This window comes from Prionailurus viverrinus, chromosome B4 (assembly GCF_022837055.1).
Source record: "Prionailurus viverrinus isolate Anna chromosome B4, UM_Priviv_1.0, whole genome shotgun sequence".
Lineage (NCBI taxonomy): Eukaryota > Metazoa > Chordata > Mammalia > Carnivora > Felidae > Prionailurus > Prionailurus viverrinus.
In genome coordinates this window covers 8,115,569-8,130,020 of record NC_062567.1, presented here as the reverse complement: position 1 = coordinate 8,130,020, position 14,452 = coordinate 8,115,569, and the positions used below count along the sequence as shown (strand labels likewise).

Genomic DNA, 14,452 nt, shown 5'->3' with positions numbered 1-14,452 from the left:
GAGGGAGACACAGAATCCAAAGCAGGCTGCCAGCTCTGAGCTGTCAGCACAGAGCCCGATGTGGGGCTTGAACCCACAAACCGCGAGATCATGACTTGAGCCGAAGTTGGATGCTCAGCCGACTGAGCCACCCAGGCGCCCTCAGGAAAACACACCTATTTCTTTAAATTTATCTCATGATTGCTAAAGTCAGTGAAGGAAAAAAAAAAAAAAAGGAGATAAAACTATGGGTGCACATTTGTAAAAATAACTAACTATGGCTTTAGAGAAATAGCACTGAAAAGAACTGTTAAAATGCTGAGATTCTGGATAATTAGAGTCCTCTTAATTATTATTTGAGATTTTTAAATATTTTACTTAAAAAATAGACATAGGTAGAACTACAAAATCAAAGTTACATCTCCTTCCCTATTGCTTAAAGACCCAATGTACAGAGTTATTTCATAGACTCGTGAAATTTATACTAGAAAAAGATCTTTTTTTTTCTTAATGTTTTTTATTTATTTTTGAGACAGAGAGAGACAGAGCATGAGCAGGGAAGGGGCAGAGAGAGAGGGAGACACAGAATCGGAAGCAGGCTCCAGGCTCTGAGCCATCAGCACAGAGCCCGATGTGGGGCTCGAACTCACAGACCGTGAGATCATGACCTGAGCCGAAGTCGGATGCTCAACCGACTGAGCCACCCAGGTGCCCCTAGAAAAAGATCTTAAAAATGATCTTTTCACAGGGGCACCTGGGTGGCCCCGTCAGTTATCATGATCTCATGGTTCGTGGATTTGAGCCTGGAGTTCGGCTCTGCACTGACAGTGTGGCGTCTGCCTGGGATTCTCTCTCTCTCCCTCTCTCTCTGCCCTCCCCCTGCTCGCACACTCACACTCATGTTCTCTCTCTCTCTCAAAATCAATAAGTAAACTTAAAAAAATTTTTTAATGATCTTGTCACTCACATAATGCAAAACAAAACAAAACAAAACAGGAAACAAACCCTTTATAAAGCTCTAAATGAGTGGTTCCTCAGTCTCTGCTTGGAGGAGTTGCATTATCTTTTAGTGAACCCAATATGATGATTCTATTTTGAGCCCAAACTGCTTTTCTTCCCTCTTCCATATGAAAGTTATTCCAAAATTTGAAGAAAAAAAAAAATCCTTCATGCCCACACTCCGCTAACCTTCAGTTCATCAAGGCAGCCTTACAAACAGCACAAATCCCTGACGATGAGCAGATCCACCATTTCTGAACATTTTCTGAACATTTTTTCACCTTATGTGTTTATTCTTAGAACCCAGAGAAAAGTTCAGCATATTTTGAAACATTTAATGACCATTTTATGAACATTTATTGCCATGCAGTAAGCTACATAGGTGCTTTGTATTCAGAGTACGGCAAAGTATGTGTCTTGTCACGGGCTGACAGGAAAGAACAGAGAGGTACTGAATACGTAAAGGATGTGTTGGCACTGATGCAACAGTTAGGACAATCCATGCTATGTCTAATAAATTGGTAAGCTAATCAAACAATCCCAGGAAATGAATCGATTCCAGTCTGGAGATAAGTCATATAAATTGCCATAGGGTTCTATTCTGAATCTTACTGAAGTTCTCAATTGCTGTGTTATAAAGTAGGAAACCTTCACATTTGTGACTAAAATCCAGAAAGACCACGTCTAAAGCATTGTCCCCGCTGGTCACTCCTTAAAAACATATTCCTCCTCCCCACCAGAAAACAACAAAACAGCAAAAAAACAAACAAAAAACGCCACATTCTTCCCTGGGCTCTGCGGCATCACCAAATCCTGGCTTTTCTCCTAACTCACTGGCTACACAACTTCAGTCATTTCGGGGAAGGAGCTCCTCTTCTTTGTCCATCTCTAAAATATTAGTGGTCTGCAGATCTGCCCGCAGCCTTTTTCTCAAGCTGTTTTCTCTCTGGGTGATCTCCTGCACCTTCCACAGCTTCCAGGAACATGTACAAAACTACATCTCTAGTGGGGCAAGTCTAATAGTAGATATGCACGGTTATCATCACCATCCTCAAATTAGCAGCCCTATTGAAAACATTCTCTTAGTGAACCCACATCAACTCAGAGATTATTGCTCCAATTTCTAACTGTTCCCCAGGCTTCTCATGCCATTCTAAGAGCAATGGCATGGGAGTTGGCACAAAAGCAGGCTGCTCGCTCCCAGGGACATGTGGAAGCTACTATTCTGGCAGAGCCAGAGAGAGAGAGGTCCACACCCCTCCACACCTCTGGGCACATCCCACATCCATCCTGGCAATCTATTTTCTCTCAGACCCTCTTCCTGCCTTTGCTCTGGTTTCTTTTTTCCAGACCCAATCCCATATTCCTTCCCTCTCTGCCTCCCAGATCCTTCCACTGTGACCTCTGGGATTCTGCTCCATGATTAATCAACCTCTCCGCATTCTTACCCTCCTCCATAAACATTCCTTATACCCCTATCCTAACTGGAACCTGCTTTCTCCCAGAGGACAACGGGAGGTGAAGCTGCTCATCACCACACTGACCCCTCAAGTACTGAAGGTGGAGTTTCATTCCTCAGGGACATCCCCCCTCCCCCCACATTAGTCCTCTAACTCTGAAAATCTCCAGCCCCCAGGGGGACACGCCCTAGGGTTATCAACTAATCTCCATCTAATATCAGTAGCCATTACAAAACAATGTTGTAGGAGAAGCTTCACGGAAAAGTGTCAGTGTATATAGATGAAAAAAACAACAGTATAAATAGTATGAGCCTGCTCTTTGTTACAATGTATATATGTATAGTAGGTAATGTATATTTCATTACCTAGTCTATATAGCATAATATGAGTATCTATATACTTTATATATGTGAATGTGTGTACATATATCCCATATACATAAAGGAAATGGACCAAAAATTTAGTGATTATCCTGTACAAAATTCCTCGTTTTTTCTTTCGCTTATTTGCTAAGTTTTCAATGGCAAACATGTATAGCACAGCTCTTCAAATGTTATCCTGACTTGCTGCCTACTGCACTCGTAGGGCACTCCAGTGTACCTGTCCTCACCAGTGGGCTTTATGCTTGTAAAAATCAGTTATATTTGTTCCTAAGGCTGGTGCTGTGGGAGAAAGAAAATGTGGGGGGAGAAATCATAAAAATCTAGAGAGATGCTGCATTCAGATTGCTTCCATAGTGCTCTTAATTTTAAAGATTTGCAAAAACAAATCCAACAAGAAATACATTTGTCAAAATACATGAAGCATCTCTCATTTCTTTACCATCCTCCTTGCTTTAAAGAACTTTTTTTTTTTTTTTTTTAATTAACTGACTACATTCTAGTTTCAAATCCATCAGGGGTGCCTGGGTGGCTCAGTTGGTTAAGTGTCTGACTTTGGGTCAGATCATGATATCGTGGCTCATGAGTTTGAGTCCTGCATGAGTTTGAGCCCTGCATCAGGCTCTGTGCTGACAGCTCAGAGCCTGGAGCCTGCTTTGGATTCTGTGTCTCCCTCTCTCTCAGCCCCTCCCCTGCTTGCACACGCACACACTCTCTCTCTCTCTCTCTCTCAAAAATAAATAAATACTAAAAAAATCCACCAGATATGATTGCTTCATCTATATTTTGTAGCAAACAGTGATATTATAAGATTTCAAAGGATGAGAACACATTGAATACATATATTGTTCATAAAAAGAATTTCATATCACTGTATAAATAAGTCAAAGGATTACTATAAAAGAAAAATGAATATCTTCATGCTAGGTATACTACCAACCAAATAACTTGATACTCAGGATATCTATAGAAGTTCAGAAGAATTTAATTTGATGTTTAAATCCCTAAGAAGCCAGAGAGAATAGGGAAAACAACAACACATATACACACTCCTTTACAAAACAAAATGGAAAATATTGAAGGCATGCTTCTGGCTCAAGAGACTGGCACATAGCAAATGCTCAAGAAACATTTGTCATTAACTGAATGAAGTCCTGAGATTCAGCATATTGTAAGAGAGTCACAGAATCCTTGTGATGCAAGTTTTCCAGAGCCAGAGCCCTCAAACATGCAGTACAAGAGCTGCAGTGAATACATCTTCCACCTCACTTTGAGCTCCTCTTTTTTTTTTCTTTCCTTTTTAGAGAGAGAGACAGACAGACAGACAGAGAGACAGAGAGAACACACGAGCTGGGGAGGGGCAGAGAGAGGGAGACAGAATCTTAAGCAGGCTCCATGCCCAGCACAGAGTCCCACGCGGGGCTCAATCCCATGACCATGAGATCATGATCTGAGCCAAAATTAAGAGTCGGATGCTTAACCAACTGAGCCATCCAGATGCCCCTGAGCCCCTCTTTCCCAAGAACTGCACTCTCCCATTCCAGGGAGTGGGTTCCTAAGACCACGTCTACCTCATTCCATTCTGCCTCCCTCCCAATTAATGGATTCCAAAGACACCTGAGTCGAAGTGGGTCAGATTCACTCTTTCCAGAATGTATGACTTGGGATAGGGAGACACGGGTGGTCCACTATGCCTCCTGTTTGTGCAAACAACATGGTTAACACTGAACACCTGCTTTCCTTCTGGGAGTCTGGAATTTTGGCACAGGCAGAGGGTGTTTACATGGACGTCTGCCAATAAAAACCTCGGGTGACGAATCTCAAATGGACTCCCCTGGGTGACACGGCACATATATTGCTGTATTTATGTTGCATGAACAGGAGTGTTTCTGTATCACCCCTCACGGGAGAGAGAGCACAAGGACTCCTGCACAACGGTGCCTGTGCTGTTTTCCGTGACAGTGCAGCTGTGTATCCTTATTACATCACTGTGATGGATCTGAGCCATGAGTACAGCTATAAGCCGAGCGCCATGAGGTTCTGGCGAATCTCTAAATGTAGGGGTGGTCTCGAGGACTCCTGACACGCATTATGGGTAGCACAGGAGCTGAGTACATTAACAGCTGTGCCCTGTGGGCCCACACACAGCTTCTGCCAATATTCCCAGAGTTAGTGCTGGTTTTCTCCCCCGCTGAGGCTTGGTTACTGCACACATCCTTCAGCTCTGGAAGATATCCTTGTATCTTTTCAAATAAAGTCCCCGCTTCCCCTTAGGTGGCCACAGTTGGTTTCTGTTGCTTGTGATCAAAAGAACCTTTGCCGATACAGGGGTAAAAAAAAAATTATGATAAGGATATCTACATCAATTACTTTATTCTCTCTGTAAGCAAGCACAGTCAGGGCACTGAAGAGTGTTTTATTTTCAGGAAAAAAGGGTTCGTATTAACCAGCATGAAGTACACTGACACATAAACTAAACTTAGTACTTAATCTAAAAGTCAATACAGTTCTTTTTCATCATCTGGTCATAAACAGCCTCCCCCCAAAAATATCTAGATCATATCCATGGGTTTCTTACATTCAAGGCAGCATATGCTTATAGCAAGTGGGAATGTTGGATATCTATAAAATGACTGAAGATTCCAAGAAAGAGAATTTCATAACTGAAGTCTCTTCAAACCCCATTAAAATGTGATGACCGCCCCCACCCCCCACCCAATTTCAGCTTAGGAACTTTGGAAATAACCACATTAAAACAAAGACTTCAGGGGCACCTGGGTGGCTCCATTGGTTAAGCATCAGACTCTTGGTTTCAGCTCAGGTCATGATCTCACAGGTTCATGGGATAGAGTCCTGCATTGAGCTCTGGAGCTGAGTGTAGAATGTTTGGGATTCTCTCTCTCCTTCTCTCTCTCTCCCTTTCCCCTTCTTCCGAGCTCTCTCTCCCTCTCTCAAAATAAATAAACATTTAAAAAACAAAGAAATTAAGGCAAGACTTTGTACCAGACTATTATATTCTGTACAACAAATTCAGATAAACCTAGGCTGTGCAACTGAGTTTATTTTATATCATACCTTATCTTTCCACCTCAAATACAGTATCTTTATAAAAATAAATTTATTTCAGGGTGCCTGGGGTGGCTCAGTCAGTTAAGCGTCTGACTCTTGATTTTGGCTCAGGCCATGGTCTCAGGGCTTGTGGGATTAAGCCCTGCATCCAGCTCTGAGCTGACAGAGCAGAGCCTGCTTGGGATTCTCTCTCTCCCTCTTTCTGCCCCTCCCCCACTTGTGCACACACGCGTGCTCTTTCTCTCTTTCAAAATAAATAAGCATTTAAAAAATAAAATAAAATAAAATAAAATAAAATAAAATAAAATAAAATAAAATAAAACAAAATAAAATTTATTTCATTCTTTAAAAAAAAACCAAACAAACAAAAACCTTGTTCTGGTCCTTTCTGGGTTTTTTCCTAATCCTTTCTTAAATCACTGCCAAGATAGATAAGTAAGGATCACAGATTGATAGTGAATGATAGCAAGTACTAACTTTTGCTCAGTGTTTCACACACGTCATCTTACCCAACTCTTGCAACAACTCTGAAATAGGTCTCCTCATCTGCAGAAGAGTAAACTGAGGCGCAAAGAGGTTAAGTGACCTGCAAAATGTGACAGAGGTAGTAAAGAAGCTACCTTCAAGCATATTTGACTTCAGTCCAATGTTTTATCCATTATATTATAACAAAAATTGAAAAGGGAAGTCCAGAGCCTACAGCAAAAAGGATGAGAGAACTGGAAATCAGTGAGACATTTGAAAAATAAAAAAAGTACAAGGGCTAATGTCATTAGCCTTTTCTGGTCTGCATTGTACCCCAGAATTATCTAGATTTTTTTAAAAATCTCTAATGCATTAAGATTTTCTTCAACTGCTTTTCTCATGAGTCCAGTAAAGTCTCCTATTATTTCTAATTTGCAACATACCCACAACCTCACTTCAACTACTAAAGCTCAGTGCCAAGGTCAGTAATGGCTAAATGCTGCTTGAAATCCTATGGCGCCCATCTCCTGCTGGTCCCTAAATTCTGCCATATTTTTGTAATCTGATCCTCCATAATGACATTGATACTCCTGAATCGGCACTCCTCCATTTTCAATTGGGATTGTTGATGAATAAACTGAAGTTTACCCGAATTGAGGTTTACAGAGGTTAAAGTACAAGTTGTTACTAATAGCCAGCAACAAAGAACACTCACCACAGGTCAAATTTTAACTAGTGAAACCACTGTCATTTAAGAGGTTACTAGAAGCAAATTCAATATCTCTTTAAAGCCTTAATGTAATGGATGTCTTAGTGAATGATGTAGTCGCCCCATGCAGGCATTGATTTTCAGCCAAGATAAATATTTGTAAAAAGAAGGCTGATGAAGGAAAGGCAAAGAGGAGGAGGGAGGCACCATAACTTTGATCGTATCCCATCTCACTATGTCACCCTGGATGTGGGAGGATGCCATGTGTCCATTTTCAGGACAGATTGTCCTTCGATTGACTTTGCCAATCCCAAAGAGTTGTGGACATGATCCACCAACCAACCCAATCATTTCTCTCATCCAAGATGGTACCTTTTAGGACAACTGACAGGCGTCATGAAAAAGGCTTGAGCCGGTCATGATCTCACGGTCCGTGGGTTCAAGCCCCATGTTGGGCTCTGTGCTGACAGCTCATAGCCTGGCGCCTGCTTCAGATTCTGTGTCTCCCTCTCTCCCTGCCCCTCCCCTACTCATGCTCGCTCTCTCTCTCTCTCAAAACTAAATAAACATTTAAAAATTTTTTTGAAAAACTAAAAAAAGGAAAAAGACTTGAGCCAATTAAACCATGTACTCCTAATTAACGGAACTGACCATAAGCACCCACTTAAATGGAATTTAAGGAAAAACCCAGCAAGTCTTCATTGTGTTCATGAGCAAAAAAGAAATTATTAGTTCTTCTAAAGCATAGTAATATAGTATATTACCCAATGTATACAGTGCTTCCTTTCTTGATAATTGGTGTTATGGTTATACACGCAAAATTCAAACGCGCCAAATGTCACAAATAAATTGCATATACAGAATTGTATTTCCATTTCTTAGTAGGAATAATTCACTTAATAAGTATTCGGTTAAATATAGAGCTGAGAGGAATGCAAGACAAGGAGCTTACCAAGCAGGATCTTACAGCATGAGAGGATGGTCTCTATATGAAACTGCACACAGTCATAAAAAGTTCAGTAGAGTCCAAGGGGTCTCTCGGACTGAGAGTTGAGGGAGATCAGATTAGGATAGCCTGGAGTTGTCTAGACAGATGTTACAGAGGAGATGGGAATGGAGATGAGCCATGGAGAATGGGTATGAAGTGGAAGGGCATACAGAATGAGCGGGGAGAGCCTTGCATAACGGCTGGAACATGGGGGAATTTATGTCAGAGAAAGGTAAGAAAGAAGGCAGAATGGGTCATGAAACATGAAGGGCATTCAATATCAAGCTAGCGAATCTGGGATTTTATTCTGAGAGGCAAAATAGAGCCTTTGGAGACTTGAGTTAAGAAAACAACTCAATGAGGGGCGCCTGGGTGGCTCAGTTGGTTGAGCGTCCAACTTTGGCTTAGGTCATGATCTCACAGCTTGTGACTTCGAGCCCCGCATCGGGCTCTGTGCTGACAGAGCCTGGAGCCTGCTTCAGATTCTGTGTCTCCCTCTCTATCTGCCCCTAACCCTCTCGCATTCTGTCTCTGTCTCTCTCAAAAATAAACGTTAAAAATAAATAAATAAATAAATAAATAAATAAATAAATAAATAAATAAATAAAAACATTAAAAAAATTTTTTTAAAAAGAAAATAACTCAATGAAACCAATGTTTTAGAGAAATTGTAGCAATACACTAGGCCACAAATTTTCATAGCAGTGAGGCTAGCAGTTTTATCTTTTTGAAGTCATGGGAATTCAATGAAAGCTACAGGCCCTTTGCCTAAAAATAGACACACACAGTTGTGCAAAAGCCACAGACCCTCTAAAACTTTTCCTCAGGGATCCGTAGACTTGGCTAGGAGCACCTGGATTAATATTTCTTGCAGCAGCAGCAGCAGACCAGAATTAAAGGCCTACGCTAGGATCCCAACAGTGAAAACAGAAAGCAAGGCTTTGAGAAACACAGTGCTCAAGATTTGATATGAAGTATGAGGTGAAAGGTTGAAAGTGGGTTGTTTGCCCCACATTTTTACAATATGTCTGTAGCAGAGCCTACTACAACTACAACTTCTCTTCTCTTTCATGGTAATAATCAAATATACAGCCATGCAGAATAAAGATATATGTCCCAGCCTTCCAGGCAGCCAGTTGCCCATGTGACTAAGTTCTGATGAATAAGAAGGTAGTAGCCATGATCTGTGCAACTTTGGGGTCTTGCCCTTAAAGGGAGATGTGTCTTCTTTCCCTTCTCGCTTTCCTCCATCCTGCTGCACAGTGTGGATGCAGTGATGAGCCATCCTGGACCGGAGTAGACAGCAACACCCACAGGATGGTGAAGAAACAACATAGAAGGAGCTTGAACCCCTTTGGACCTTGCAGAGCAAAACTGTCATACCAGCTCAGACCTTTACTCTTCTCACTTAGGTCACCGTTCCTCCACGTGTCCAACACAGCCCCTGAACTTACCCTATCTATAGGGTATGGTCTCTATATGAAGTACCATTTGGTACTCGAGGTGGGTTGCTACCATAACAGCCTAAAATACATATGACCTTGGCTTAGCAGTCAGGCGGTAGATACCAAGAACCCAGATGTTTCAGACTAAAAAGCTAATGAGCACTGTGTTATGCTATCTGACAAAATGCGTGGTGAAACTGTCACCAGTGATGTCCTGCAAGGCAGACTGTATGTCCACGGAGCTGTCGCTCAGTAGCATGTGATTGTTGTTTCTTGTCACTTTCAGGAAAGCCCTGGGAGGGAGATGAGGTCAAGCTAGAGCGAGCTAGTTGGCAAGAAGAGATGGAGGGAAATTCAGCTCTGCTAGAAGGCAGATCCTAGCAGGTTTGGAAAACTAGAGGCAATTATAAAAAGTGGTTCTGAAGAAGCTGTCTTACCAAGAGGGAAAACAGACAAACCCTTCTTCAAGGACCTTCCAGTAAGCATTTCCCGTTAGGCAATGAGGGACACTGAGCCTCCAAGTTCCAATCAAGGGTATTACCTTCCCACTCAAGCCTATCATTTTTGATGGTCTCAAGGTAAGCACCTCTACGTTTAGGAAGCTGAGTGGGTGGAGCACAGAAGAAGTAAATAAAAGACTGGAGTTTTCGGGCTTAAAAACTAGCTCTAGAGGAGATCTTTGTCTGGGGGCAATTTGGTCATAAAATGACCACAAGCAAAAAGACTGCAAGCCTATGAATTTCGTGAGAAAACTGTACTGCCAAAGAAATCCCAACTTCGGCCATTAAAAATAAAAAAATTAAGTAAAAACAACCGTGTCGTTGATAACCCCCTAAAGTAACTCTCAGGTTCCTAACCTTACCAAAATAAGGTAGGCTGTGGACGGTGAGCAGCCTCCAAGGAGGGCATACTCCCCAATGTCCAAGGCAGAGACGGCCACAGAAGACGATGGATAAAGAAAGACCCACACGGCAAAGCCAGGGGAATGTTGTGAACTTGCTACATCGCTGCAGAAAGGAGCTCTTATCATTCCTCTCCAGCAGGATTTGATAACTGGTTTGAATAGTAACTACTAGAGTTCCTCATTCCTTTCTTTTCCAGATGGGAGTTTTCTTTGTATATGGAATGTGTCAGTAGGGGGTGCATGGCAGTTCATGAAAGTCTAAAGCATGAGCAGACACAACCAGTCCTGACAGAGAGGACTGCACATTCTCGGGAGATAACAGACTTTGAACTGGACTCAAAAACTGAATAGAGGAGACAGAATCCATTCTATAAAAGGGAAAAAAAAAAAAAAAAAGAAAAAGCTTAGGTTATTTGAGTGGCCAAAGGGGTGGAATGTGGTGATTACTAATTATTTTTCAGTATTTTCCCCAGATAATTCTTAGCTGATACATGGCCAACCTGAATAAAAATTATGCTTTCCAATCTCCTTTGCAGATACATACTGACCAAGTCCTGACAGTGAGATACTACCAGAAGTGACAGCAACTCTCCTTGCCCCCTTTCTCCCACCTAGGCTAGTAGGAGACAGTGATCTACAAAATAACTGGTACCTTCTGAAACAGAAGAAAAAACTGCTACAGATCTGCACGCAATGGTCATTTTGAAAAAGGTATAAAGTGGACCATTTGCCTTTCCGTTTTATGCACAGTAGTTAAAAAATAGGAAGAATTGTGGGAAGGGGGGATGGGCTAAATGGGTAAGGGGCATTAAGAAATATACTCCTGGGGCGCCTGGGTGGCTCAGTCGGTTGAGCGGCCGACTTCGGCTCAGGTCACGATCTCGTGGTCTGTGAGTTCGAGCCCCGTGTCGAGCTCTGTGCTGACAGATCGGAGCCTGGAGCCTGTTTTGGATTCTGTGTCTCCCTCTCTGTGACCCTCCCCTGTTCATGCTCTCTCTGTCTCAAAAATAAATAAACGTTAAAAAAAAAAATTAAAAAAAAAAAAAGAAATATATTCCTGAAATCATTGTTGCACTATATACTAATTAACTTGGGTGTAAATTTAAAAAATAAATTAAATCAAATGGTAATTTTTTTTTTTTTTTTTAAATGGGAAGAATGAAGGGGCACCTGGGTGGCTCAGTCAGTTGAGTGTCCAACTCTTGATTTCGGCTCAGGCCATGATCTCACAGTTCATGAGACTGAACCCTGGGTCAGGCTCTATGCTGACAGCTCAGAGCCTGCTTGAGATTTTCTCTGTCCCTCACTCTCTGCCTCTCTCCCTCCCTCTCTCATTCTCTCTCTCAAAATAAACAAATGAATTAAAAAAAAAATAAGAATAAAAGATTGCCCTTAGCAACAGAATTTCTTTTCTTTTTTTTATGTTTTGATTTATTTTTGAGAGAGAGAGAGACAGCATGAGTGGGGTGGGAGGGTGGGACAGAGAGAGAGAGAGAGAGAGAGAGAGAAACAGAGAGAGAGAATATAAAGCAGGTTTCAGGCTCTGGGCTGTCAGCACAGAGGCCGAAGTGGGGCTCAAACTCACAGACTGTGAGATCATGACCTGAGCCAAAATCAGGTGCTTAACTGAGCCACCCAAGTGCCCCAGCAACAGAATTTCTTAAGCTAGATTCTGCAACTGTGCAACAATTATTTCCCAGCATTGATTTCACTCTTTCCTCCCAATACCACATGAGCACACCCTTGGCGTTCAGTCCTAACTCAATACTGAACTTTCAAAGTCACCAAGCACCTCACAGTATAGCAAAATCATTACTAGTCTGGATCGGCGGGGGGAGCGGGAAAAGTCAATTTGGTGATGAGGGAAGAGGGAAGGGATTACATATAAAATCAACCCCAGAGATATTTTTTCAAGCCACACCAGCCCAGAGCTCCCAAAATGATTTGGATACAGTCTTCCAGGTAAAAACCACTGGCCTAGGTTTTCCAAGGCAAGGCTTAGTTTTCAGCTGCCAGGCTGAAGAATCAAATAGAGGGGTACCTGGGTCGCTAAGTCAGTTAAGTGACCAACTCTTGGTTCAGGTTCAGGTCATGATCTCATGGTTTGTGGGTTTGAGCCCTGCGTTGGGCTCTGTGCTGACAGCAGGGAGCCTGTTTGGGATATCTCTCTCCCTCTCTCTTTCTGACCCTCCCCAACTTGCTCTCTGTCTCTCTCTCTCTTTCTAAATAAATAAATAAGAATCAAATAGAGGCCCAATTGTGAGGGAAAACCTTAAACAAGATCACAATAATTATGCACTGAACACACACTAATATGATCCTAAATGAAGAAGAGATTGTCAAATATGTCCTACACTTGTGAGTTATGACTATAACAGTATTTGGCCATAGATGGCTATAGCCTTTCTGCTGAAGAATCACCAGGGGTGCCTGATAAAAATCCATATTCTTGAAATCTATCTCAGACCACTGAATTAGAACCCCGGGGTGGGGGGAGGCTTAGGAAATGGTATTTTAAAAATCAATTCAAAATGATTTGAACACACACTTAACTGTGAGAATAACTGATATAGAAAATTCTTCACACTCGATTTGCAAAGTGAAATAAGATACCAATAGTCTTATCCCCAAGGATTAACAATCTATTTGGCCAAAATGAACCTAAAGGAACCCCACTGCATCTAAGAGAGAGAAATCAGGTTTACTATCAAAGTCACCTGAGGTCAAGAGCAAACTATTGAGGTCCCAGTGTGTAATATAAGAGTCAAAGTTCAGGTACTTATATGATGAAGAGGATCTTCATTGTCAATCTAGTAACTGGATCAAAGATGCCAAATGATCTTCTTCTAATAATCAACCTGTATTCATCTGTTCTGTGAAGATTAAATGCATCACAACTTTGCGGCACAAACCAAATATGCAAATAGATTTTTTGTACATGAGCATACAAAGAGAGGTCCCCAAAACTAATATTCAGGTCTCCTAACCCATTAAAACCATCAGTGACATGGTTCTGAACTCAGCAAAGAATCTTAAACTGATATTAAAGTAAGAGGCTAGTTAGGCCAAGGAGACAAATAATTATTACCATGCTGTGGTCCAACCACCAGCTAACTGCCCTCTTCACCCTAGCTGTACAGTCGTGATCCCCACACATTCTGCTCACAAGAGCCTTAGAGATGGCCCTGGAAATGTATGCTTGAGTAAGCTCAACGAGCTGGGAGATCTTAGAGCTCTTCTTTTCCCGCAGCTCCGCCTGTGCAAGAGCTAAGTTCCCACAAGTTTACATCCAAGGAACAGAAAAGACAAGACCTCACAAAACCAGTTTGAACACGAGCGATGGGAAGATCACCCACGCGTGGATCCAATGCCGAGACCCCGACTTCACGTTTCCCCACCTACTAAGGCTGGACAGAGGGTGACCCTCACACTGACAACCTCCCCCTGCCCAACCTGCCTTCCTTGGCCCCCTCATCTCCCCTTACTCCCTACGGGCCTGAGCGCACAGTGCAGACCCCCAGAAGTCCAGCCTCTCCCACAACAGCATCCCACCTCAGGCCTGTCAGAGAAGTCCCCTGCTTCCCCAGCCCCTACGTGCACGGCACGGCCCTATCCCCGACCTGAGGGGCGCGCCAGGCCGCCCCGGGGCTCCCGGCTCTCGGGCTTCCTCGGCCGATAGCCATAGACACCCTTCTCTGTCTGGTAGCCGCGCCGGAATAGGAGCGGAGGGGCTCGGCAGAAGCCTCGTCTTGCTGCTGCCACAGTGGCCGTGGCCATGTCTCGCCTGGACTCGGGGCGGAAGACAAGGGGCAGCAGTCGCCTGGATACGAGGGGTCAATCCTGGGCTGCCTGGAACCGGAGCAGGGGGAGGAGCGGGAAGCGGGAGGCGGGAGGCGGGAAGCGGAAGCCCCGCCCGGGACAACGCCCCCGCGCCTGATTGGCCAGGGGCCTGCCCCTGGTAGCCAATCCAGGTAAGCTGCCGGAGGGGTGGAGCCACCTGCTGGGCTCTGGCGCCAGGCGTGCGCTTCTGGCAGCGGAGGGAAGCCGGGAGTGC

At 43.2% G+C, this 14,452-nt stretch overlaps 1 protein-coding gene across 2 annotated transcripts in view; it reads right to left on the bottom strand.

The window, feature by feature from the left end:
• DHTKD1 (dehydrogenase E1 and transketolase domain containing 1) overlaps positions 1-14,249 on the bottom strand; it is a 51,624-nt gene extending 37,375 nt beyond the window's left edge. Inside the window, exon 1 of one of the 2 annotated variants that reach the window (XM_047868027.1) lies at positions 14,019-14,249. In XM_047868027.1, coding sequence (XP_047723983.1) covers positions 14,019-14,175 — 157 coding nt within the window. In that variant the 5' untranslated portion in view covers positions 14,176-14,249. Of the gene's footprint in view, positions 1-13,115; positions 13,431-14,018 lie in introns of those variants that run through there. The other variant, XM_047868028.1, reaches the window with a different exon arrangement.
• Positions 14,250-14,452: the final 203 nt, after the last annotated feature.